General features: G+C 41.6%; 2 protein-coding genes across 12 annotated transcripts in view; one reads left to right on the top strand and one right to left on the bottom strand.

Annotated features, from left to right (window-relative positions):
- Positions 1-239: 239 nt before the first annotated feature.
- The window catches only part of LOC111247729 (organic cation transporter protein-like), a 42172-nt gene continuing 19163 nt past the window's right edge, over positions 240-23248 (bottom strand). For 6 of the 9 annotated variants that reach the window (XM_086985289.1, XM_086985290.1, XM_086985288.1 and 3 more), the window contains exon 2: positions 1303-3922. In XM_086985289.1, the coding sequence (XP_086841415.1) occupies positions 2412-3869 (1458 nt within the window). In that variant the 5' untranslated portion in view covers positions 3870-3922 and the 3' untranslated portion in view covers positions 1303-2411. Of the gene's footprint in view, positions 3923-7547; positions 7836-23248 lie in introns of all 9 variants that reach the window. The other 3 variants (XM_022799004.2, XM_086985287.1, XM_086985293.1) reach the window with 2 other exon arrangements.
- The window catches only part of LOC111247728 (diacylglycerol kinase theta-like), a 15796-nt gene continuing 12912 nt past the window's right edge, over positions 20365-23248 (top strand). For all 3 annotated transcript variants that reach the window (XR_015324964.1, XM_086985285.1, XM_086985284.1), the window contains exons 1-2: positions 20365-20770; positions 22230-22309. Coding sequence is in view for 2 of the 3 variants with exons in the window: in XM_086985285.1 (XP_086841411.1) it covers positions 20365-20770; positions 22230-22309 (486 nt within the window). In the remaining variant the exon portion in view is untranslated. The remainder of the gene's footprint in view (positions 20771-22229; positions 22310-23248) is intronic.

The raw sequence follows: 23248 nt of genomic DNA, 5'->3' as shown, positions 1-23248 counted from the left end.
GATCGTCACGGTGCGACCTACAACTCAGATTGTAATGAATTTACATATATTGTTTGGTGGCTTTTTTTTTCATAAGTATTTCGCAAAGCGAGTCCTAATATAAGGTTAAATACTGTTGTAATATCAATAAACACAATATAATTGTAAGGCTAGTAGTAGCTTCATCATCCAGTTCCGAACGTAAGGAATCCCTGGAGAAACTCGATTGTAAAGATTACATTTAAGTGGATTAGTCGGAGTTCTTCTTGAATGAAATTTCATTTATTCACCTTTACGGATAGTAGTCAAAAACACCATACATACAGGTAAACAACACAGTGTCCCTATATCAGGAAAAAATTCATACATATTTTTTCAATTTCAACATAGAATTAATGTTTTAAAGATGGTACCAAGGAGCAATGAACGGTAGGATATCTGCTACATTTTTTTTCTCGTCTCAAAGCTCACAGGGACTTGGTTTAATATAGGGTCTATGTTGCTGATGCACGGCAAAGCGGGTGACGACATGTATATTTAGCTAGTTCACTTGTTGTTCCTCATCAGACTCAAAGCAAAGAGGTTCCCAATTTTTGCTACCACTTCCTAAGATCGGTCTTCCGCTGCTGGAAGCTCAAAGCGATAATGTGGGTCCTCGGTCAGCAGTGGTGAGTCGGCCAAAGGACACACGAGATGATTTTGGCTTACTATGCTTAATCCCAATGCTGTTTTAAGGAAAGAGGCTTTAATGCGATTTAATTATTTGCAGTTTTCCACCGTGGGATCTTCCCAAATAATGCGTATCCCATCCGTTATAATCGGAGCTACCTTGAATACGTGCGAGTAGAGAGCGATTGCGAGGGGCAAACGTGTACGATTTGATCGCCTATACGGCCAACACTGCTTTCCTGTATCTTCCTGCACAATAAAACTTCTATCTTTCGCGGAGAAGAGCAAGCCAGGGATGAAAATATACATAGGCAACCTGGTAAGGTACAAGGTGCAATAATCGCTGTCCTGCTTCCGTCTCCAAACTTTATCGTTCCTATCTTGGTCAGGTTTACGGTTTGTGATAAACTTAAAACCCGTTCGGCCCGTATATCATTAAATGTGTCATTATGTGCGCACAATATTATTTAAAGTGATTCCTTTTGGCCCTCTTATTTCATCAGGGAGATTATTCCTTAGGTTTGGGTCGTGCCTCTAAGTCAAGCCAGTTTTCTTCGTGAAAGGCAGGACTTTGGCCAGTGTGTCGTCGATGGTTATTCCCTTCTCTTCTGGAGCTGCAATGAAGGAGAAGCTTGAATCTATTCATAGGGAAATCCACTTCGGCCAATGTGAGCATAGCTTTGTCCCGGGCGCTGAGGCGAAGGCCCCCTTGATATCGACAAACGTCATGTATAGCAAATTGCACGATGTAGGCAGTGCTTTCTTCACGTCCGCTATCGGGATCCCGCACGCCGTCTCTGTGAAAAGTTTTTTAAAGAAAATATGTTTCTTCATGTATGCTCTCTAAATAACCGTTCAGTTTCTTAGTCAACAAGCTGGCAAGCAGCTTATAACAAACACTTTTCTTCGCTACTCCCCGCTATGACGACAGTGCGGTTGGGCCGCTCTTTCTTTTAGGCATCATTAAATGAAGTAGCACCTTCTCATTCAGCTGTATGTAAGCATCTATTGAATAGTGTCACCATAGCGTGCTTGCAAATTTTATCAGGACCAGCGGCTTTTTTGTTGCATAGGCTCCCAAGATATTACAATAGTTCACGTGCTGTGAAATTTTTTGAAGGGCATTGCTTCTTCGTACATTGCGGCAAAAAAGAGCGCCGCGAGTTTTAACGTATCTCTTGACGTGAACGCCTCCGAGAGGCCATTTCTGTGGGTTCAGGAGTGTCGTTGTGCGTTAGCGACTTGTATGTTTGATGTTCTGCATCGGCAATCAAACGAGTATCTAGTTGCGCCACATACATTATTCAACCTATAGTTTTTAAAACGGAAGGTAAACTGTGCAACTCGGATTGTAGTCCTGCCATAAGCCTGAAGGCCGTCTGGACCCTCCGCGCAAAGCTGCAAGAAAAGTTGGGCCATATCCTATATTTCCAAGGGATCAAAAGAACTGTACTGTAGAATAGGACATTTCAAACAAATGCTCTGCATACGTTTTTTACCACGTCAAGGGACATAAATTGAAGTAAATAAAAGCATGCGCACACGCAACCACATCAGTCAGCTGGTAGCTAAATCGTCAGCTTTATGAGACTATTTGGACATAATTCATTCAGAATATTTGAATTCTAGCTAACATTCGCTGGAATTTTACTTGCGCCTTTACAAGTTAAAGGCCTTATCTAAACAAGCATAAACTACGCAGAGTCAGAACTACACTTAATTTTTTTTCTGCCACGTATATGCTCGTAATGAATTTCTAGGCATTATTTGTTTTCATTTTTCTTTTTACAAACTTCTTCCAAATCTTCAAGGGTGTCCGGCAAAGGCTCATCCAATGTCTCCGGTAACCACTGAAGGCAGACACATTCAATTGCTGCAGAAATAAAAAATACAATGTGGGGTATAGCTGAATGCGTGGTTCGACCGAGGTCTACAACAAAGGGCGCCATAGCCGCTCCGCATCGCGAGAACATGTGACAGAGCGCGAAACCGGTAGATCTTAATGGGGTAGGAAAGTTCTCATGAACAGCAATCCACTGCGTGAAATTTTGAGATTTAAGAAGGAACCGTATCCACATCATGGCGAGCAAGTTCGGCCACGTTGCTGAACGGGGTATAAAAAACAGAACCAAAGATAAACTAACAACGCTTAACAGGATAGGAACGATCTGTGAGATTCGTCGACCAATGCGTCGGCATACCCAAATACCAATTAGCGCGGCGGGAATTTCGGCGGACGCCGAAAGTGCGTAGTTCAGCTGTGGAGTTCCGGGAAATTTATGCGCATTCAACATGATATGGTAGTACGTGATCGACTCACAAAACCACAGAGTGAAAATGCTTACAGCATTGATTCGTAAGGTTGACAACCTTAGCAGATCACCCAAGGTTGGTTGAGATTTTTCAGGATGTCTCTGGGCCTGGGCAGCTATCCGAACCATCGTTTTCGTCATGTCTGAAGCGGACCGTCCACTTCGCCGCAGTATCCGGTCGATGCATTTTGCAGCTTCGTCAACTCTATTTTTAGCTAAAAGCCACTTTGGCGACTCTTCAATGTATGGGTAGAATGGTACGACGAGCAAAAACGATAACCCCAGAGCAAGTTGCATCAGGCGAAAATTCTGAAACATCCAGGACATAAAACCAATGAGAGCCATGGGAATAACGTAACCGATTCCGAAGCCAACATTCATCAGTACACGGTCAGTGTTTGGCATGACTTCCATAAATAATGTCACAATGGCCGCAGTAAGTCCAGCCGCACAGCCGGCAATGACGAAACGGCAAACGTTAAACCATAGCAGGGACGATGCGAATGTCCCAGCAACACCCACTAATGCAGCTATTAACACGCCAACGTAGAACGTTTTCTTTCGACCAAATGCGTCAGAAAGCTTGCCAAAAATTGTTACTCCGCTAAACGACCCTGCCATGATCGTCGATTGAACGCCCGATCGCATCCAAGAGTCCCTGCATACGAGATTCCATTCCGATGTTGCCGTAGGCCCAAAGTGCTTTGTATCATATACCCAGCCAAACTCGCAGGGTTGACGTAAAGTACCATTCTCCGGCTCGTAGAAGATGATGCCGTTGAAAATCGTTTGAAGTGGAAAAGCTGTACACTCGTCGGGTTGGGCGAAGCTTCTCCAAAGAGTTTTGTTAAGGCCCGGGGGAGCGCTGCACTCGTGAGGTATGTCTGGGGCAATCAACGGCGACATCATGTAGGTCCATGCGATCGGAATCGCCCGTAGTAGGGCCACAGTAAGAACAAGAACTGCGAAAAGATAAGATAAGAAAGAGAAATATATAATAGGTTTGCGGAAAAAATCTCGGGCTTTTTAGAACAAACTTAAGCGACCCCACAAACTAGCGACATCTGCAGATCGGTCGTATAGGAAAAAATAGTTAAATAGTCTAAAAAACGTGGACACAAACGTTGAAGATTTGGGGTGGACTTAAGGGTAGGGGGTTAGCTTAGACATAGGGGATAAGTAGCTTGGTCTGAGGCCTCGAATTAGGGTTAAGGATAGAGGGTTAGCTTAGGCGTAAAGGGTAGCTGGCATTGCCTGAGCTCTCGGGTTGGGGTTAAAAGTAAGGGCTTAGCTTAGGTGTAGGGGGTTAGCTTAGGTGTAGGGGGTTAGCTTGGGTGTAGGGGGTTAGCTTAAACGCAGGATGACTTTGGATGACATAGGATGACTTTGCTTGAGGTCTCGAGTTGGGCTTAAGGGTAAGGGGTTAGCTTAGGCGCAGGGGGTGAGTGGCTATGTCTGAAGTCTTGGGTTAGGCTTAAGGGCAGGAGGTGGACGGCTTTGTTTAAGGTCTTGGGTTGAGCTTAAAGGTAGAAGGCTAGCGGGTAGATGAATTTGTGTGAGTCCTTGCGTTGGGCTTAGGGTAGGGGGTTAGCTTAGGCATAGGGGGGGATGCCTGAGGCCTCAGTTGAGCTTAAGGGTAGGCGGTTAGCTTAGGCTTAGGGTGGCTTTACTTTCTTATTGTTCTTCTCACAAGATCCTAGGTTTTACCTAATTTTTAGACCAAGAAATATAACCCTTGACTAGCTACTTACAGCGAATCTTTTTCAGAATCTCTGTTTTCGAAAGTTGTTCAATTAGTTATCATCTGAACAAAATAAAGTAGACGGTGATAACGACAAAGTACGCTTAATGTAGTGAAAGCGTTAACGAATTTATATAATAGCTGACATTTTTCGAAAAGGCTAGTTTGCAACGATATGTAATACGTGTCATCAAAAAACAGTAGACTCGATTTACCTTAGGCCACAGTTCCACACTTTTTTTGACAATTTAGATTCCTGCAAACATTTTCTATAGTTATCCATTCACACGGACAAATGTAAATATTCTGTAGCATCCCCAATAATGCTAACGTTTATTAGATACGCGTGGCAAACTATGTTTGACTAGGATAAAAATAACTATCTCTAATAACCTAAGGCGCTTTATTAGATGTAGTCTTGGGAACAAAAAACTTCCATATATGCTTGATTGCATATCGATCTGGTCATTGCCTTAGGCTACAATATATCTATCGTATCTACTTAGGGTAAAGCTAAAGCAAAATTCTTTTTAAAGATTCTCAATTTAAGGACATGTGAATACGACACTTAGTAACTCTTTTCGCTAGCACTGTCTCAAACCAGGACAGTATTTCCTCAGTATTCCCATTTTTTTTATAGGAGTCCTATTTTTTCCTAGATCCTAGATTTAAAAATATTGCGGCGTTCAATTAATTCTATCGTATTATCATATCTAAGAAGACTTAGTAACGTACAATGCCTGATATATGATAGAGTATGATACGCAAATGACATAGTTAATTCATAAACTCACTTTTGTACTTGATTTAAATCAGCTAAAAGATTTGCTGTAGAGTGTTTTTACGTACGTCGCATCAGATCCTTGATATTCATGATGTTGTATCCGTTACCCCTTCAGTGAAAATCTCTCAGTTTACCAAGTATTTTCTCCACCAAAATCAAGCGACTTTTGACTGCCATATGGACTTCCAGCAAACAGGGTAGTAGGAATGATCATTTAGCTTTGTTCAGGTTATAAGGAACCCATTTAAAGAGGGCGCTCTAATCTGCCGCGATAGCACTTCAGTAATGACGCATCTTGGCAATTAAATATCAGCTCCCCCATGACGTGTCGAATCTTGATATCGCACTTCTGCCATTGGTCTCCTTTACAAGAAGTTTAAGAACTACTTTTTTGTCTTTATGACAAGATGAGGTCAGCAATTTAATATTTTCTTTATAAATTTGTGAGAAAGAAGCAGCTGTTCAAGTTGCAGCAAGGTTTATTGCAAATATTTAACAACATTTCTAATTGTGCCTACTTAAAGCTTTCGTCAGACCTTTAAGGCGCAAAATCTACACCTGCTATAGTTATGACTTCTTAAATTGTACATAATGCGTATATTTAACTTTTGAGCAAGTTTCAAAGCTATTTGCCGCTCCCTTAATTAAATATTACTTTTCAAACGAATTTATGCGAAAGGTGCTCTTCTTCAACCAATTCGGCTAATGAATATAATTTTAATGTTATTAATTAATAGTTCTCCCATTTCTCTTGTCACTCATTAAAAGTGACAACTTTTTATAATGTTTAATCTTGTTCATATTATAGTCACTATACGCACGTCGCCTGGTGGTTTGGTCCTTGAATAATCAGCAAAAAAATAACATAATAAAAGCCTATGTGTAGTTAAAAAACGCTTTTGGATATGTTTTTAACAAAAAAAAATTTGAAAACGAATGATGACTCATAAACATTTTCATGGCTATTTTGGTCATATTCAAATCTTTGTCATAATATTTATTAATACTTCTTTTGAAGTTGAGCGTAGGAAAAAAGCTATCTTAAAAATACAGTGGAAATGTACCTTCGACGATTAGCACGTTTGCGGATAATTATGGTCGAACGTTTGTTGAAGATACCAAGCAATCTTACATAACTAGAAAAATATAAACTTAACTAAAGGAGGTATGAGGAGAACATGATTCCCCCTGGTTTCTGTCGAGTCTATCGAGCAAAATAGATTCCGCTTGAACACATTTTCCACAGACAAAATCTAAAAAGTGTCGAAATTTTAAAAACAATAATAACTAAGAAACATGTGACTCTGCTAGCGTACGCATAGGACGGCTGTTTTTCTTGAATTCCTTCATCTTTTCCGAAGTAAATTTGTTAATCATTATCCTTTATATAAAATAGAATTCTGCAATACACATAGTTCTTTATTATTTTTTTCTCTATCACAAACAGCTACAGTTGTTTAGTAAAATAATTAAACCATTGACAGATTTCTTTAAGTCGTATTATTTACTATAGAATTCAAAAGCAGAAAAATGATGATATTGGGCTAGGCCCAACAGTCCTCAACCACGACAATTCACCGGGATAAAGGGAAGTTTGGATATAATTTGAAGACAGAAAACGGTAGGCGTCTCAATGGACCTGTCGGAGTATTCACCAGTTCACTTGTGCTCAGTCTCAGATGAAAAGGCAAGAATGTTTTAAGTACTGATTGATTTTATAGAAATTCTACTACCAATCCAATTTTATTGCATTCAGTATTATAACGCTCTCTGTCCGTACTGACTTCAAATAATCCAACAAAAGTACTGCATTGTTTTGTACAATGCAATCCTTTAGTTTGCATTGATACCCCCTAGACCAATTTAATATAAAGCCCCAGATTTGCACGTGTCAATTTATTCCAATAATAGAAGCAGTGTGTAGTATAACATGTTTCTTTTACAATATTCGACATCTCTTTCCTAATATACATTATACACTCACAATAAAAATTCCAATAGATAAGCCAAACCCTCGACGACACCTTTATAATAACTTATTTGAAGAATGCTAAAAACTTACCGTGATAGAGTCCGAATCGTCCTATAATGTCAACGACGTCGCACGGCCCAATGTCTGCCATATTTCGCCACTATCTATTCTGTTTTCTCGTGTCAACGCGTCTAGATGTTTTGGCTATACTGAGCTTTACGACATAAGGACAAGAAAAAGAAGCCTGCTCCAGAAGGGCAATTAAAGGGATTCAACGTCACTTAGATGTGTCTCCACAAATGGGTGCGGCGAATTGTTCTCCAACATCCTCTAGGCCACTGACAATTAACCGCATATAACCAGCGGCTGCCACAGAACCTAGCCTCATAAAAAAACAAGCCAATATGTAAAGCATACTATTAGCCCATATACATACAGTTTACTTGAAAAGGATATAGCCACTAACGAATTTGCTAGAAAATATGCTTTGTGATGACTGAAGCATCTAAGCTTATGACGATCGTGCAGACATTGGGCCTTCTGAACATCACGGTATTGTAGACGCTATCTAGCTGGCTGTAATAGGTCTGCGATACGTTTGTAGTATCTTTTCAGCAAGATACATGGCCGTGAGTTACCTTTGCCAAATAAAAGATCGTGTCGACTATTAAATGGCGAAGTACAAAGTCCATAGTCGTCAAGAAGCTATGTACATTTTTTTTATGATTTTAATTATGACTTGTGCAATTAGCCAATTTTTGTAACTGCTTTCAGATAGGCTTTAGTCCTACTGTAGGAAAAGTCACTGCATGTAAATGTAGATCTCCTTTCTAGTTTGTAGAAATGCGTATAGTGTTAGACAACGATATGGACCTCCTTATCTATAAGCCAGTGTAATTTTTTTGTAATGATGGTTTTAACCATCTTCTTTTTTTTATATGACAGTTCTTCAAAACATCATAATCTTATCAAAAAAAAAATTATATAGGTACTCATTGGTAAAAAACTATATCAGTACTCATTAATAGCATATCAAATAGAAAATTCCATAGAACTTGTGTAGCATAGTATATACGGTTATATACAGTATAAACTGATGCAAACCAGAAGGAAACTGGTACCAGGTGATTTAAAAAGGTTCATATAACGGTTGCAGGATCAGATGCTTTAAGCGTAGTAAAACTCTACGCTATAATCGTATTTTGGGATTGGCAGCGATTTAGTCATGTTATGCAAGAGGGTTAATCGGGACGACATAGTGTCTGCGTTTACTGAAAGCAGAACTTCAAGCGCTACCTACTTTGACTATCTAAACGATGAGCAAAATTGCGCGCATTTAGCAATATTATATTTACTATAAACCTAGATGTAGGAGTGAAAACTGGAGACCAATGGCGGACATCCCGCGAAAATTTAAACGGTGCAGTAAACTTTGCCTAAATAGTTTTATCAAGTCATTTTAAAATCGATAATTGACTTTGTCTTACACTTGTACGGGTAATATGTTCGAAATAGTTCCTGCCGTGTAAGAGTCTACGCTAGAATATAAGTCTAATACTGAAAGCTCTTGCTTTTTTTTTTATTAAATTCTACTAATGATAAACTGGCACATCCTTTTGAAGTTACTCTCAATGTCGTCAACTCAAAACCTGATGCTGCAGGAGGATTAAAAGACTGAAACTACGCGAACAACAATATCTCAGAGTCTCGGAGGTAAATAGCATTGAAATATATTACCTAAACGTCCTAACTAAAGCATATTAATGTAACAACTCTATGTGAATATCTACAAGTAAATACTGGTCCTTAGTGTATGGTAATCAATTCAAGTATCAGGAACTTAAGCGTGCTGTTTTACTGAAACTATGATGCTTTTTTAATCTGGTTCTCATCATTTAGTTTTTTTTTTTTAAATTGGAGCTACGCTAACAACAACATTATTGTAAATGTGGAGTCGTGTTTAGATGGTATAGTTACATATATTCTGATTGGACGTCTTTTTGAGGTACACATGTTTTTAAATAGGAGTTGATTCTCATATACTTAGGTATGTTACGCTGCCCTAAATTTGTGAATAATTGGTTATCTGTCCTAATGATGTTTGAGCCTTTAGGCATGTCATCACACATCTTTGTTTTAGGCACACCCGCCTCTGCTGGTTCTTTTTTTTTGGGTGCCATTATGGCAGTCAATTAATGCATATAACCGAAATCTTGTCGACGGCGATGCGCTGCATACTTCGAGAGAGCAACAGCAATGAAGTCAGTTGTTTCAATGAAGTCAGTCTCACAACCCTCGTAAACTCGATTACATGGAACTCTCTCGATCTCCACACTTGTTTGGCCTTTTGAATTCATTATGCTTTGGAAAAGACGTTGTATTATGTCAGTTGTAATATATCTTGTTAATTGAATAGTTTATAATAAACAGAAGCAGAATCTAAGTTGATGTGAAAATTTGTCTCCCATTTAAGGACGGAATACAGCAACGCCACTTCTAGCTCAAATCTTTTTAGCCTTGCGGATAAGATAGGCACTTATCTACGAAATATATAGAATAAGTCTTTTAAAGGATCAAGCAATATAGAAACGCTTAAACGTCGTACAATAGTTGACGGTTTCCCTAATCATAGAAATATTTCTTTTTCTTAGCTTTGTGGTATCTTATTTAAAAATCACAACGCATTATATTTCAGTATAATACAGTTGTGATAGAACTACCTCGATAAACTAACTCTTTAAAATACTACTGTTTGTAAGTAGCCTTAACATAAAAACATTTTAGGGTATTGTTCCCCCTATGCATATTTAGTAGAAGCTTCTATTACACTTCTTAAAATCCCCTTTTTAGGTAACCTCTAAAGCCAAAAAAAACTTATGTATGTCTGCTTAAGGACAATGTCCGAAAGCCAGAAAAGAGTTAAGCCAGTGGACTTTAGCAACACGGCAGTGTGGTGTTATATATCGTGTTAACCGCGTCGGCTTGATTCACCGAAGAAACAAAAAATGATATGATGATAATGCTTCACTCTGTGCTGCGAACGTTTCTTTGTGGTCTTTTGTATATCACTCTAGATATATGCGAATGTTCCAATTCGAAACGCAACGAAAATCTCTAGCGAATGAGCTACGCCAGCAAACAAAACACAGAAATATAATGTCATAAACTCTAGTAAAAGGAAACAAAACAAAGCTGCTTGCCATATGGACCACAAAAGTGGTACCTTTTATCTTTTTATAAATTATACGCTAAACAAATATGTCATAGGAAGACATTTCAATTTCTATATTGCAGGTCACAAAAGCCTTTAGAGCCTGACTTGGCTCAATAGGGCAAGTCTAAAAGGATTCCTTAGAAAACATTATTACGCATTTAAGGTATATTCAAGATAGTGTTTAGTTTGACCGGTGAGACAAGTACAAGTAAAAAAAACTGATGCAGAAATTTTACCCAGAAGCTCTAAAAGACAGATTCAATATAAATGATTGTTTCACATTAAAAAAGGAATTTAGAAAACCGGCTAACGTTCAGACATATTTATATTACTCGCATAAAACTTTCAAGTTTGCGCTTCTAAAGCTTTTACGGGGATCTATTAAATTTTAACCGTAACTACTATAAGAGTTTGTTGCTGTTAGATTTAACACTATTCCATCATCCTTCCAGCATTTTTTCAAGAAGGATGACGTCTGGCTAACAATGGAGACTTAAAACCAGAGACATTTTTATTGCAACTCTTAGAAGTAAGTGAATGAATCGAAGGTGTCTGTAGTCATAGAGCGATAAGGTTTCTTTCCGTCGTTAGACTACTATACTCATAGTATACGTAAAACACCTCCCGTAAAATTCAATTAAAGAGATGTTCCGTATATACTATGATTACAATTATCTCACTTCACTGAATGAATAGAAACAAGTATAATGTTATATTTTTTCTATATACATTTATATATAAGTTGTGGCAGTTAAATTTAACACAAAATCCACAACAATTCTCGAAATTACTCATTTGATTAAAAAAGATTCGTTGACACAAAAGGTCTCAAGAGTCCAAAGGTTAGGCGCACCCAAAAAGGGCTGCGTTTGTCCTCACCAAAACCTTCTTGTAATTTTTATATTCCAGATTACCAAAAAAGTACTTTCTGCATGCTTTTGATGGAATTTGAAGGTTCTCAATCCCGTCTCCCCCAAAAAAAATTTAACCTGGATCACAAGAAACTGCCTATAGGAACACACGCTCGGATTCTTTCTTAGTTGCGTAGCAATATCGAAACTATCAATGTCTGGTTGTCTTTTGATATACGCCGTATCCAATACGAACGCTTTTGACAATAGCTGCCCGCGAATTTTGTCTCAGACCCAACGATCCCAGATGGGCCATAAAGAACTTATACGTTCTTCCTGTTGACAGAACGGATTCACTTTATGACTAATACATTTACATTAATTGCTGGCTAACTTTTTTTTTAGGGCTTTCGTAATTAATTTAGTTCAGCGTTTTGCAAGTCTATTTTGCTGAAATCAAATATCGCTAATGTTTCTTTAACAAAAGGAAGACGATTTTCATGTAGTCCCGTCATAATTCAATAACCACTGCGCCCTTTAATATTCAGTACTGATACCTAGCAAAGATAATTTTTGACTAGCAAAAAGTTACACATAGTTTTCTTTTTTGTGAGGGATTCGTTTTTCATGACTGAAAGGATTTTTTAAAATATTTTTGAGCACTTTGTTTTTAGAACGTCAATTTCTTTCGCGCAGTGCCTATTTTCTGCCTGTTAACTAGATAATGAAAGACCGAAAAATATTTATATAAGAATGCTTCAGAAATTTTCATTCGGCACAGCAGGAGTTCAGAATTTATACAGAAAAAAAATAGAATAAATAAGGTGTTCTAAGAACTAGCAACTTTTTAGTAGTATTCAAAAAAGATAAATTATAAATACGAAAGGATGAAGCCCATAGTCTTCCTTTTCTTATTACGGGCCGACTTGGTCGTGCTGTTGCAGTTTCGAATGTTACTGTATTTGGTGAGTAAAAAGCCGGATCGAAGAACGGGCATAGAAATGGGAACTATATTTGGGTATTTAGTTTAGCACCGAGTTATTCTTATTTATGATCGATACTATAATACGTTTTATAATACCTATTACACTTTAGAGGTTTTGACTTTAAAAAACGTCTAATTTAAAACTTGCAGAAATTTAGTCAGAAAACGTAAGGCCGCCTATTTAACTAGCCACTTCATTGGACTATAATCTGATATTAATTCAAAACGACACACGAATAATTAAATTTTTTTTTTTAGTTAAAACCTTCCAAAAAGGTAGAGTATATACGTTTTCAGTGTTTCGAACGGAAGCGGTTTTTAGCTCTAAGCATATTCGTCCTTAGGCACGAAGCAGGTCTCGCAGTAGATTATTGTTACCAAAGATAATTTTTTTCCACCGCATTAGTCAATATTATTCGCAACTGAGCTTAACTGATTTGGCGAAAAGTGTATTTGTTTTTATGTTATCATTTAAACGAAGTTTGCGTTGTTTTTCTATTTATGAGATATTAGATAGTATACGGTAGGTTAATGAAAATTGATGTAAGATGACTTCCATCCGTTTTTCTTTTAACTAGAACTAAAATATCTTCATCATAGCAATCTTTCGCTGAAAAATTCACAATACAGTTTCCTTTTTCTTGCTTTTACAGCTAACAACAAAATACAACCCTAAAAGAGACAAATGAAAAGACCCAGCTTTGGTTGTGGCCCAGTTTACCTCAATGTCCTTTCTAGTAAGCAATTTTTTATACTATATATATATATATATATATACATATATATAAATATATATATATATATAATTAATTAATAATGATTAAAACCTTCCTTTTGCCCGAAATCGATGGTCTACATTACTACTAGTTGTAACGCGATTTTTTAAAAATCTGAGAAAGACTCACATGGAGCAAACAAGCTTCGAAAAAGTCGAAAGCTTCGAAAAGAGCTCGATAGTTTATTAAAAAAATATTTTTTATTTCAAAAGCATTTTTGGGACTTATGCCCTTCTATGAACTCAGAATTGAATTCTTCCTATGAAACATATCTGAGTTTACCTACACCAATATCCCTCGATGCACGCTTGCCATTAGAAAACTACCTACGCGTTAAAATAGGAGTATATTTAAAATGACCATTCGGAGGCCTGGGTCCCAAAAAGAGTGAACTCGCAGTCAATGATGACTATATTTAATAAGCACAATTGCCAAAAATTACACTTCTTATATATATGTAAACATTTTTATAGAAGTATCACTCTTTGTTGGGATCTAGTCTTAAAAATTATGTAAAAATGTTCATAAAAGTATCGATTTTTGTCGAGATCTAATCTTAGAAGTATCTGTTTTTGTTGAGATCTAGTCTTAGAAAGTACTCATAAAAGAGTACCGACGACCTTGGGGAAATTGTTTTGGGGGAACATGACGAATAGCCTAATGAGCTGTACAATTAATTTATATTCAACGAAAATAGTTACCCTTGGCGCTTTTGCATCATCGTCGTCAATCATGCTAGATATATAAAAATGAAAGTCTGGAAATGTTGTCTTAACGCGTTACTTCTATATATATATATATCGATCGACTCATGTCATTATCACAAATAGCAGTGGTGCCAGTGAGAGAAGAGCGACTTGTCGAAGCTAAAGAGGTGGTCAATTTGAGGATAAACAAAGTGGTCTGCTAAGCTGGAAAACACAGAACTCAGATGATGTCGTTATGTGTGAGAAGGGTTGCCACCGAAACTGCCATTTCTTAGCTCGATCGCTGTTGAAGATGTGGAGGTGCGTGCGTGCGTGCGTGTGTGCCTCATAGGACACGTTCCCAACAGCTTGGAAATTTTTTCATCAAAGTAGAGCAGGCACCGTATATATTATAACGACAGTTCAACACGTTCGCGATAATCATTTGAGTTCATTACAATAAAGTTAACCCGATTGTCAACTAGGGACTGGTTGAACCTGTGTGGCTTCTGACCGTATATTGGGGCCCATACGTGGGTAGCGCGACTAAGACTTTCAGCTCGTACTGACAGTTTTAATCACTTTCGTTACTGTGTCTATATAAGGACAAAATATTGCCGAAATAAACACAGATGTATCGTATGTGACGTTGCATTAAAAATAACTGAATAGCATTAAGGAAGTTCTACATAAAACCGAAGCAGATATTGGCCTAATGGTGCAAGACGTAGACTATAGGCAAGTGCAATAAAATTTTCCATCGAAAATTTTACAGTTTATATGCCGGAAAACTAAACATGTGTGTGATCTAACATTAGCATGGTACAAGACGGCGCTGTCATAGTAAAAGGGTTCCGCTTAATTTTTGGTAACGATGGCTAGTTATAATTTCGGTGATTGATGACAGTAGAGTTCCGAATGAACCGTTCCGCCGCCAGGCGGCAGCAGCTCATAACGCACAATTGCTTTTCCACCCGCCAAACACGTTACAGTACATTGTTTTGGACTTTGTCAAAGGTTACAGGTGCATGTCTATTGTTTTTTGTGCACATAACTGTAGCATATAATCTGCCGATTTAGAAATTTTTCGTTTTTATGTAGTGCAGATGGAATACTGTTGAATAAATCGTCTTGCGTCAATTTGTTCGTCACTTAAATATGTTTTGTCAATTCAGCATTTAAATATCGTACTTTCTTCCAGCCAACTCAAATCAAATAGCATAAACTATTTCGTCGTAGATGTTTTTCTGCGATATAGTAGCTACCCACGTGTCAGTCTTGCCCAATTTTGCCTCAAATTTCATCAACGTTTTTCTTAATTGGTCGACGACTGCGAGAGGCTATTTCGTACCGGAACTTCCTGAACAAAAGGGACACAATCATCTTGAGAACGTTTTGCCTTTTGCGATAATTTATCTAGGTGATGAGCAGTATATATATTTTTTATGGGCTTGAGCAGCGTTTGCACCTTTATCATAATACAGTTGTCAGATAAAGCGAATCTTTTGAAAACATTTAATCGATCCTTGAGGTGCTGTTGATCTCGAACAAAGTCACAAATTTATCACTGTAGAAGTAGAAAGTTTTTTTTTTAAATATAAACAAGGCTTAGCTATAGTCTAACGTCACCCACAGCGTACGTTTTCCTCGGACGTTCGAAATCAGATTGACAAGCTTTGAAAAGTGATCAAAGTGGCTCAAAAAACTGTTTTTTGTAATTGCGACGATTCGATACAAAAACCAGTGGCTTTTTCAAAATGAGAGAATCTACAGACAACAAGGTCGCCCAGACAAGTTCCGACGAGAGAAATTTGGTGGACAATTGGGAAGTTTGTTAGTAGTAGCTCACAGTTCAAATTTGCTGGGTTTTTTGTCCAACTTTTTTGAACTAAACTTAAACAAATTTACATGTCATAAAATTTGTTCACTTACGGTTATTATGAAAATATTGATTGATAATTAAACGCAGTTTATGAACCAGTAGCATTGGCTACCCATTCTTAGTCCAGTTATTCCGAAAGGCTTCCTATACACGTCCATATCAGTGTATGCTTGGATTATTAATCGAGTATAGCCTTCTTGTCAATTTATTTGTTTCAGATATTTCTGATACGTGCAACATACGCACATACTCTTAGATGCATGTTTCGATATCAATTACACTACATAAACCACTGCTATGGACATTACTTTATTTAAACTGTGTAGCCAACGCCACAGACTTGGTTGTCCGCCAACGACCTCCCTTCATGTTGGGTTATCTAGAATGCAGTTGTTCCATCATATATGGGGCGTCACGTGGGGCAATGTAAACCGATCTCTCCTTTCCGCATAACACCCTTTCCGGCTTCTTCAGCTAGCTTCAGCTGAGCGACCATCCAGCTAGTCAGACAGGTGTAGCTCAGTTAACCTAACCTTAAAGACTAAGTCAGATGGTGTTTCCGTATCAATTCGGCAGCTTAGAAGATCGGCTTTGCTGCGTGCACTCAGGCAGAACTATGAGTTCGCGCAGAGTGAGCGATTTAACACAGAGTGCAGTTCCTTACAAAGCGCAGAGTCGCTGTTTATACAGACACATACTCTAACGGAGATATAGGTATACAGAGATGCGCCCAACGCTGGAAATAGCTGCATGTTATTGCACGCAAGCAAACAGGCTCACTCACTCACACACTTTAACACACGCTCACACTGTCAGAGCCTGGAGCGCCAGAGTGTCGGGTTGGGAGAGCACTTCTCCGGGTCCTGGCGGCGAAAGGCGATGGCAGCGGCTATCATGATGGCAGGAGGCCATGAGTTCACCCACCGCTTAGTGCTAGGCTACCCCCGCCCTTTCGGTAGTTACGGCTTTTCCTTGCCTTCCCTCCGCACGCTGGATGAGAAGAACGAGCAGTTGTACTCGGACGGACGAACATTCTCTTTTCGTTCCTACGTCCTTTCCCATTCTCCTTCGCTCCACAGTCGAGAGGACCAAGGCAGGCCGAGCCTTCCTGAACCTTACTCTGCTTGTCATGGTCATTGAAGCAGTCGTCATCATTGCTGTCGTCATTGTCGCTGTTGCACCGTCGTCGTCGTCGACGACGGTTAGCGAGCCCGAGAGCGCCCGACCGAACGACTTAGCGAGCCAGTCAACGGTGGGGGTATGAGGGTCATGGAAGTGCGGCCGACGGTAGCTGTCAATGGCCCCCCACCATCTCTGCGATGCGCGATGCCGCCAAAAGTAGCGGAGGACGACGGCCACGACGGCGGCATTGTTATCCGCTCACGATATGGATGTAACTGCAATCGGCGAAGTTCATTTTGACAGAATTAATCATATGGTATGTAAATCTATAACGGAACAGTCACAGTCCTTGCGTAAACCCAAAAAGGTTCGGAGATACGCTCATGAGTTCGTTTGTTTCGCTAGAACTCGTCAACCTATCAACCTATCGTGAGGATACTATGGCAGATCGTGGGCATCACCACCATCATTGAATGTGCGCAAGAGCTGCTATCTACTGCGAGCTTCATCTCTCAATCTCCAACTCGTTGCTCGGATGATACTGCTGCTGCTGGGTTGCTTGGTCGTTGCTTCAATGAAGGGGAAGCCAGAGGCAGACAATCAATGATGGTGGTGACAGGAACAAGGCGTGCACTCCGCGGAACAATGTTGGTAGCACGAAGCCCTTTCCACTCCGAGCCATCAGTCGCTGTCAGCTCGCGCGTCCGCCGTACTCTCACCCATGGTGTCGCCTCTTTGAACTTGCTATGACGGCCGGACGTACTAAGCCACAGATGGACGGATGGTCTGAGTAGAGAGCAGCCACAGCATCGCACCAACAGTGGAAAGCAGTTCAGCAGCTCAACCACTACTAGAGGGCAAGCAGCAAACAACCCTGAGCAGCAGCAGCGGCAGGAGCCCGCAGCATCTGCGAACTACTGCTGATGGCAGAGAACCGCGGACGACAGTAGAGAGTAGACAGTAGACGCGGAGGGTAGACAGTAGAGAAAAACAGGCAACAGAAAGGCAGAGAGGCTAGCAGAAAGGTAGCAATAATAACGTACATCACAGCACTGAGTAGCAGCAGAGGTCTGAAGAGGCTTGTGGTGCGCTTTCGCCGCCGCCAGGTTACGCTACGCTAGGTTATAGCTGGTCGTCGAGCCCATGAAAGTGGCTAGCTAAGCAGCCGACTGGCGGCGCGGCCGCTGAGAGTCGACGTACGACCAGCACACGGAGAGGCAAAGCAGAGTAGACAGCGGCAGCAGCCGCCAAAGTCGCCATAGATGCAGACTGCCAGTCCGTCCGTCCGTCGGCCCGTCCGTCCGCCCATCGCTTGGTCGGACAGCCCGCCGCTGAGGGGAACAGAGTGGAAGTGAGCGGCCGTAAGCGAACGAGCAGTAGCGAACTGAGCAGAGCGCTCCCGTTCCTGCTGCTGGCGGCAGAGAGGCGGCGCAGAGTAGTGGCAGAGGGGCAAAGGACCCATTCATTCACCCCATAGACACAGGCGGCAGACGAGCGTTGGAGGTTGTGTGTGTATGTTTTATGTTGCAAATTTCGTTGGTGGTGCTGCTGTTGCGGATGTCAGTGGCAGCGTGAGTGTGTGGCACACGGAGCAGCAAGCCGCCCCGTCAGGCGTGAGAAGAAGACGAAGACGACGACGACGACGACCAGTGGCACGGTGTGATCTCCTAGTACTACAACTACTACGTTCCGGCTACGAGAGCTTCCCAAGCTACGACAGTGAAGGCAAAGCCAGGCAAGGCGACGATAACGACGACCACTAACACGATTACAATTCTAACTAGTATTGCTCGATACGCTTTACTAAGAGAACGACGTCGACACAGAAAGGGGATTGCTGCTACTACTGGAGGTGGCGATGGGAGTGCGGCATTGGTAGTGGTAGAGAAAAATCGGTAGCAGCAGCAGTAGTAGAAGCAGCGTAAATGTAAAACACTGACCGTGCTTGTTGCGGGAATTTCTCCTGCTGTGAGTGGTGTCAGAGGTTTACGGCTTGCAAGCTAACAGCCAGGCTTGAACGCCAGGCGTAGTCGAGGGACAGCAAAGGCGAGGCGGCAAGGAAGAACAGCAAAAGCCAACCGGCCAGCCAACCCCCCACTTTGCATGGTCATAGTGCTGCTGGTCTGGGGTAGGCTGTGGACGCTATGCCTGCGTTGATGATAGTAAAGATACTGTGGTGTTTTGCTTAGTCGGTGATCATTGTGACAATGTTAGTGCTACTGTCTATATTACTCCATCCAATTGAGATCGCTGCCGCACAATACCTGACGATCGTGCAATACGAGTGAATACTATTCCGTGTGACTGATATGAAGCTCTCCTCCTTGCCGCCGTAATTGTGTGAGTGCCGAACTGCCTCGTAACAGCTACGCGTTTGCTGCTTCCGCCGCCGCTCTCGTTGTCGTTAGACTTAACGAGACAACAGGCGAAAAATAGGAAAAACTGTGCCGCGTAACAGTGAACTGTGAACAGGCTGTGGGACGTGCGAAGCCGAAAGGACTGTGGTGGTGTTTACGTCGGCAGAGCAGCTGGTGTCGCTAGCTGCATTGTGTCGGTGACCTGCACCGCCACCCGGAGTGTGCCCCGTAGGGCTCCAACGCGAGCTCCAGTCCGGTATGAAGGCGCGTGCGATAGCCGCGCCGGGCGGGCCATGAACGCCGACGAAGAATTCGGCGCGTTCAAGCAGCAGCCTCCGCGAGCAACTCCTGGAGGAGTGACTGCGCAAGCGGGACACCCGACTGCCGCGCCTGAAGGCAGCGTTAGCGTTGGCGTTGGCGCCCGATCTGCTGCAGCAGAAGAAGCAAGCGCAGTAGGAATAGCAGAACAGGTCGTCGAAAACGAGCTAGCAAAAGCAGCGTCATCGAAGCCAATCACACGAGCGTGGCCTTATCATTGCACAACACCTCGCCGGATTGCCTTCGCCGCCGAAATTGAGATAACGGCAAAAGCAAAATCCAACATCGACAAGCATTATTGCTCGTCGTCGATCAACTACCCCCCCGTCGATCCGCTGTTAATAGACCCGCTCGTCGCAATCGAGTCAGGCAAGGGCGGCGCCTCATCGCGATCGTCCTCGTCAACAACGTCCGCGTTCATTGAGTGGAAACTGAGCCAGGTGCGGCAATTCCGCGACGACGTTGTAGAATCAAAGGTACAGCCGTATAAGCAGAAGCATCAGAGTAACCCGCAAAACAAGCAGCAACGACAGCGGGAGCTGCCCGACATGCAGAGTGTGCCCGATGACTTCTACAAAGTGTTCAAGCGACGTCAGCTGGAGTTCTGCTGAGCGCACTGCCTCGACGCGTCGTTATCGCCCGCGCCGCGGCAGCGCTCCGGCATTTAGCCGGACCGCCCGCAACGCCTGAGGCGCTCGCCAGTTCGACGCCCGAACATGGCGACGGCTAGGCCTAACATGGGTGTAGGATCGAGTAGCTCCGAGCATCAGGCAGGAGACAGTTCGCTCGCAGCCGAGGCTGGTGAGTCGAGCGTCGGCGACCCGACGCCACTTAGTCCGACTGGATCGTCGTTTGGCGCGCCAGGATGTCCAGGCTACCCGGCAGCAGCGACCGGCGCTAGTGAAGGCGATGCGCTAACGCCTCACACCCCCGAACCTGAAGCTGATGGCGGGGGCTGCGATAGCGGTGAGCCCACTGTTGGGCCGGAAGGGTCCGCGGGCTCCGAGTACGAGATGGGCCATGGACACTACTTCACTAAGAAAACATTTCACAAACCCACCTATTGTCACCACTGCACCGACATGCTCTGGGGCCTTATCGGCCAGGGCTACATCTGTGAAGGTACGTACGATAAGCTGGATAACGCTGCCTATCCGCTACTGCGATATATAGTACGTGATAGGACTCGACGTGTTAGGACCATGTACGACTTGATATTGTCGTTGACAACGACAACGGCGACGACCAAAAATACTGCGACGACGAACCATGTCATATGCATGCAAACACTGCATATGATGATACGGCAACGATGAGGGTCAAAAAACCTGTGAGGAATTGGGGTATTCAAAATCTGTACGTGAGAAAATAGTAATCAGAAGAAAGTGAACGCGACAAGTGAACATGTAAAACCCGTCAGAGATACTAGGGGAACATGCACTACACTAGATACATTTATGTTATGAACAGATATACACAAGCTTTATCTAACACAGTCACTATATTCTATACAACGCAAAGGAAGTGTTGTATTCGGTCTTATGACAGATTTTGACATGCATGAGCGCAAGCTGACAAACGCAGCAAACAGCTAATCGATGAACAAATCCAGCCGTCCGTTCAACGTTTTAGTTACACTGGACGGATTTAGCGACCGTGCGGCACTTTGAACGAACCGGCGTTTGATTGTCTGCCAATGGAGTAGTACAAAAGAAAGCAAAGTAAATAGTTAATACATCTAATACAGTAACCTATACTTATCGTCCTTATTGAAAGAGGAACAATTCGCAAAACTGCTCTAACAAGTTCTATAATGAAAACAGGCGGATATGGTACTGGGTCATAAGACCAAACCGCTAACAGTGTAAACTCAAACCCGCCTATGTTAACAAATTTAGCGGTCGTGCCTCATAACCCAATTGACACACAGCCACCTCTATCCGTATAGGTTCACCCACGTTGAGCAGTGTACAAGAGAAACAACAGCCTTTAGCTGAAGCAGAAAGTGTCCGAAGCACCTCCCTTCTATATCCCGATGCCATGAAACGTCCTTAATACCCCACTCGTGTTGTTGCGATGAGTTACATGCTCGCTCTTTTACTACAGCAATGAGTTAGAAAGCGGCGTTGTGTCTCGGGCCTTAGTAAGCCTCTTAATAAACGATAAAAAATTCGACGGCACTTTTGTGAGCATAGAAAATAGAAATCCCGTATTATCTTTGTCAGCTTAATAATGAGGATAATACCGACGGATAGCTTGACAAACAAATATGTTATAAGAACGCAATTTGGCATAAATAATAACGGAGAGACGCAGTCGATATTTGGATGGATATAAGCTATTTTCCTTATGGATAAATATTCTAAAACTATATACATAAAACTCTATATACTATATACCAACTAATCGTTTTCACACAGACAAAAAGATCTGTGGTGTAAATATCTTTTTTTCCTGACTTTTCAAACAGTTTGTGCTCCGGTTTACAAGATGTTTATCTGTCTAACTCTTGCTGTCTATGGTGTTGTTTTCGACTTTATCGGATTTACTCCTGACGGAAATACGACAACTGTAAATTCAGTGTGCAATTTTGTCGTGCACGATCGGTGTCTCAAAACAGTGGTATCGCCTTGTTCCACTATTGCAATCAACGTCATCAAGGTAAGTTACATACATTTCTTAATATGTATAGATTCATGAGATTTGTTGGGCCCTATTGTAACCGATAGCCTGTTGAAGGTGCCGCATCAGAGAGGGCTGAAAGCCCGTTCCGTTCCGATTAGATATAGCTTCAGATTGAAACAGTTAGTCCGATACGGGGATGCTTTGCCCTCACGAATAAGACGTCCTTGAATTGCGTTTTGCAAATTCTCTAGTTGATTTAGGCACCGAATTGAATCAGCTGTTTTCCTCTCCTGAGCACGTCGTCATTTATGCATGGGGTCGTTAATAGAGCAACGTAATCATGCGTATCTTAAAGCACCATGATCGGACCAGGGTTGTCGAATATTGTATTTTGTCAACGTACTTTCACGAATTTGAAAAGTATGCCCCCCTTTATTATAGGGGCACGAGCTTGGCAAAGCAAACCTTCAGGGTAACCGTAAAGCAAGCTAGGGCACTGTTGTGAATTCTACCTTAAAAAAAGCTGTTGAAATATGTTTTTAATTTCACTTAATGCAGAGGCATGATTTGAATATGCTTAAATAAAGCATTTTCACAAATAGGGTCCAGGCAAGAGCTGCCACTGCAGTACGCGTACTGTTCGACAATCCGCTGGGCTGTCGCACAGGCGAAAGCGCTCACTGTTGATCCATGATTTATTTTGTGTTTCTTCCCCGTGGATTCTAATATTTGTGAATAAATAACATCTGGACTTCCGGAAGATTCTTTGCTTTACGATACCTTTATTCTCAGCTATGAAGAGAAAATAAAGTTCCTCGGACAATATCGCAGTCGAAAATAGCGATGCGCCTTTTGAGCATGCAACATCTAGGCTGTAGAATACTGAAAGAAAAATGATCCCGATTTTTTTGCCATAAAGGCGAAGTGTTCTCTGGCTCTACCGAACACTACAGGCTGTTCTAGTTAAGTGTATAT

The sequence above is a fragment of the Varroa destructor genome, unplaced genomic scaffold, assembly GCF_002443255.2.
Source record: "Varroa destructor unplaced genomic scaffold, Vdes_3.0 BEIS01000003.1, whole genome shotgun sequence".
Classification (NCBI taxonomy): domain Eukaryota; kingdom Metazoa; phylum Arthropoda; class Arachnida; order Mesostigmata; family Varroidae; genus Varroa; species Varroa destructor.
The sequence above is the reverse complement of the archived record's forward strand: the minus strand, read 5'-3'. Positions and strand labels throughout refer to the sequence as shown.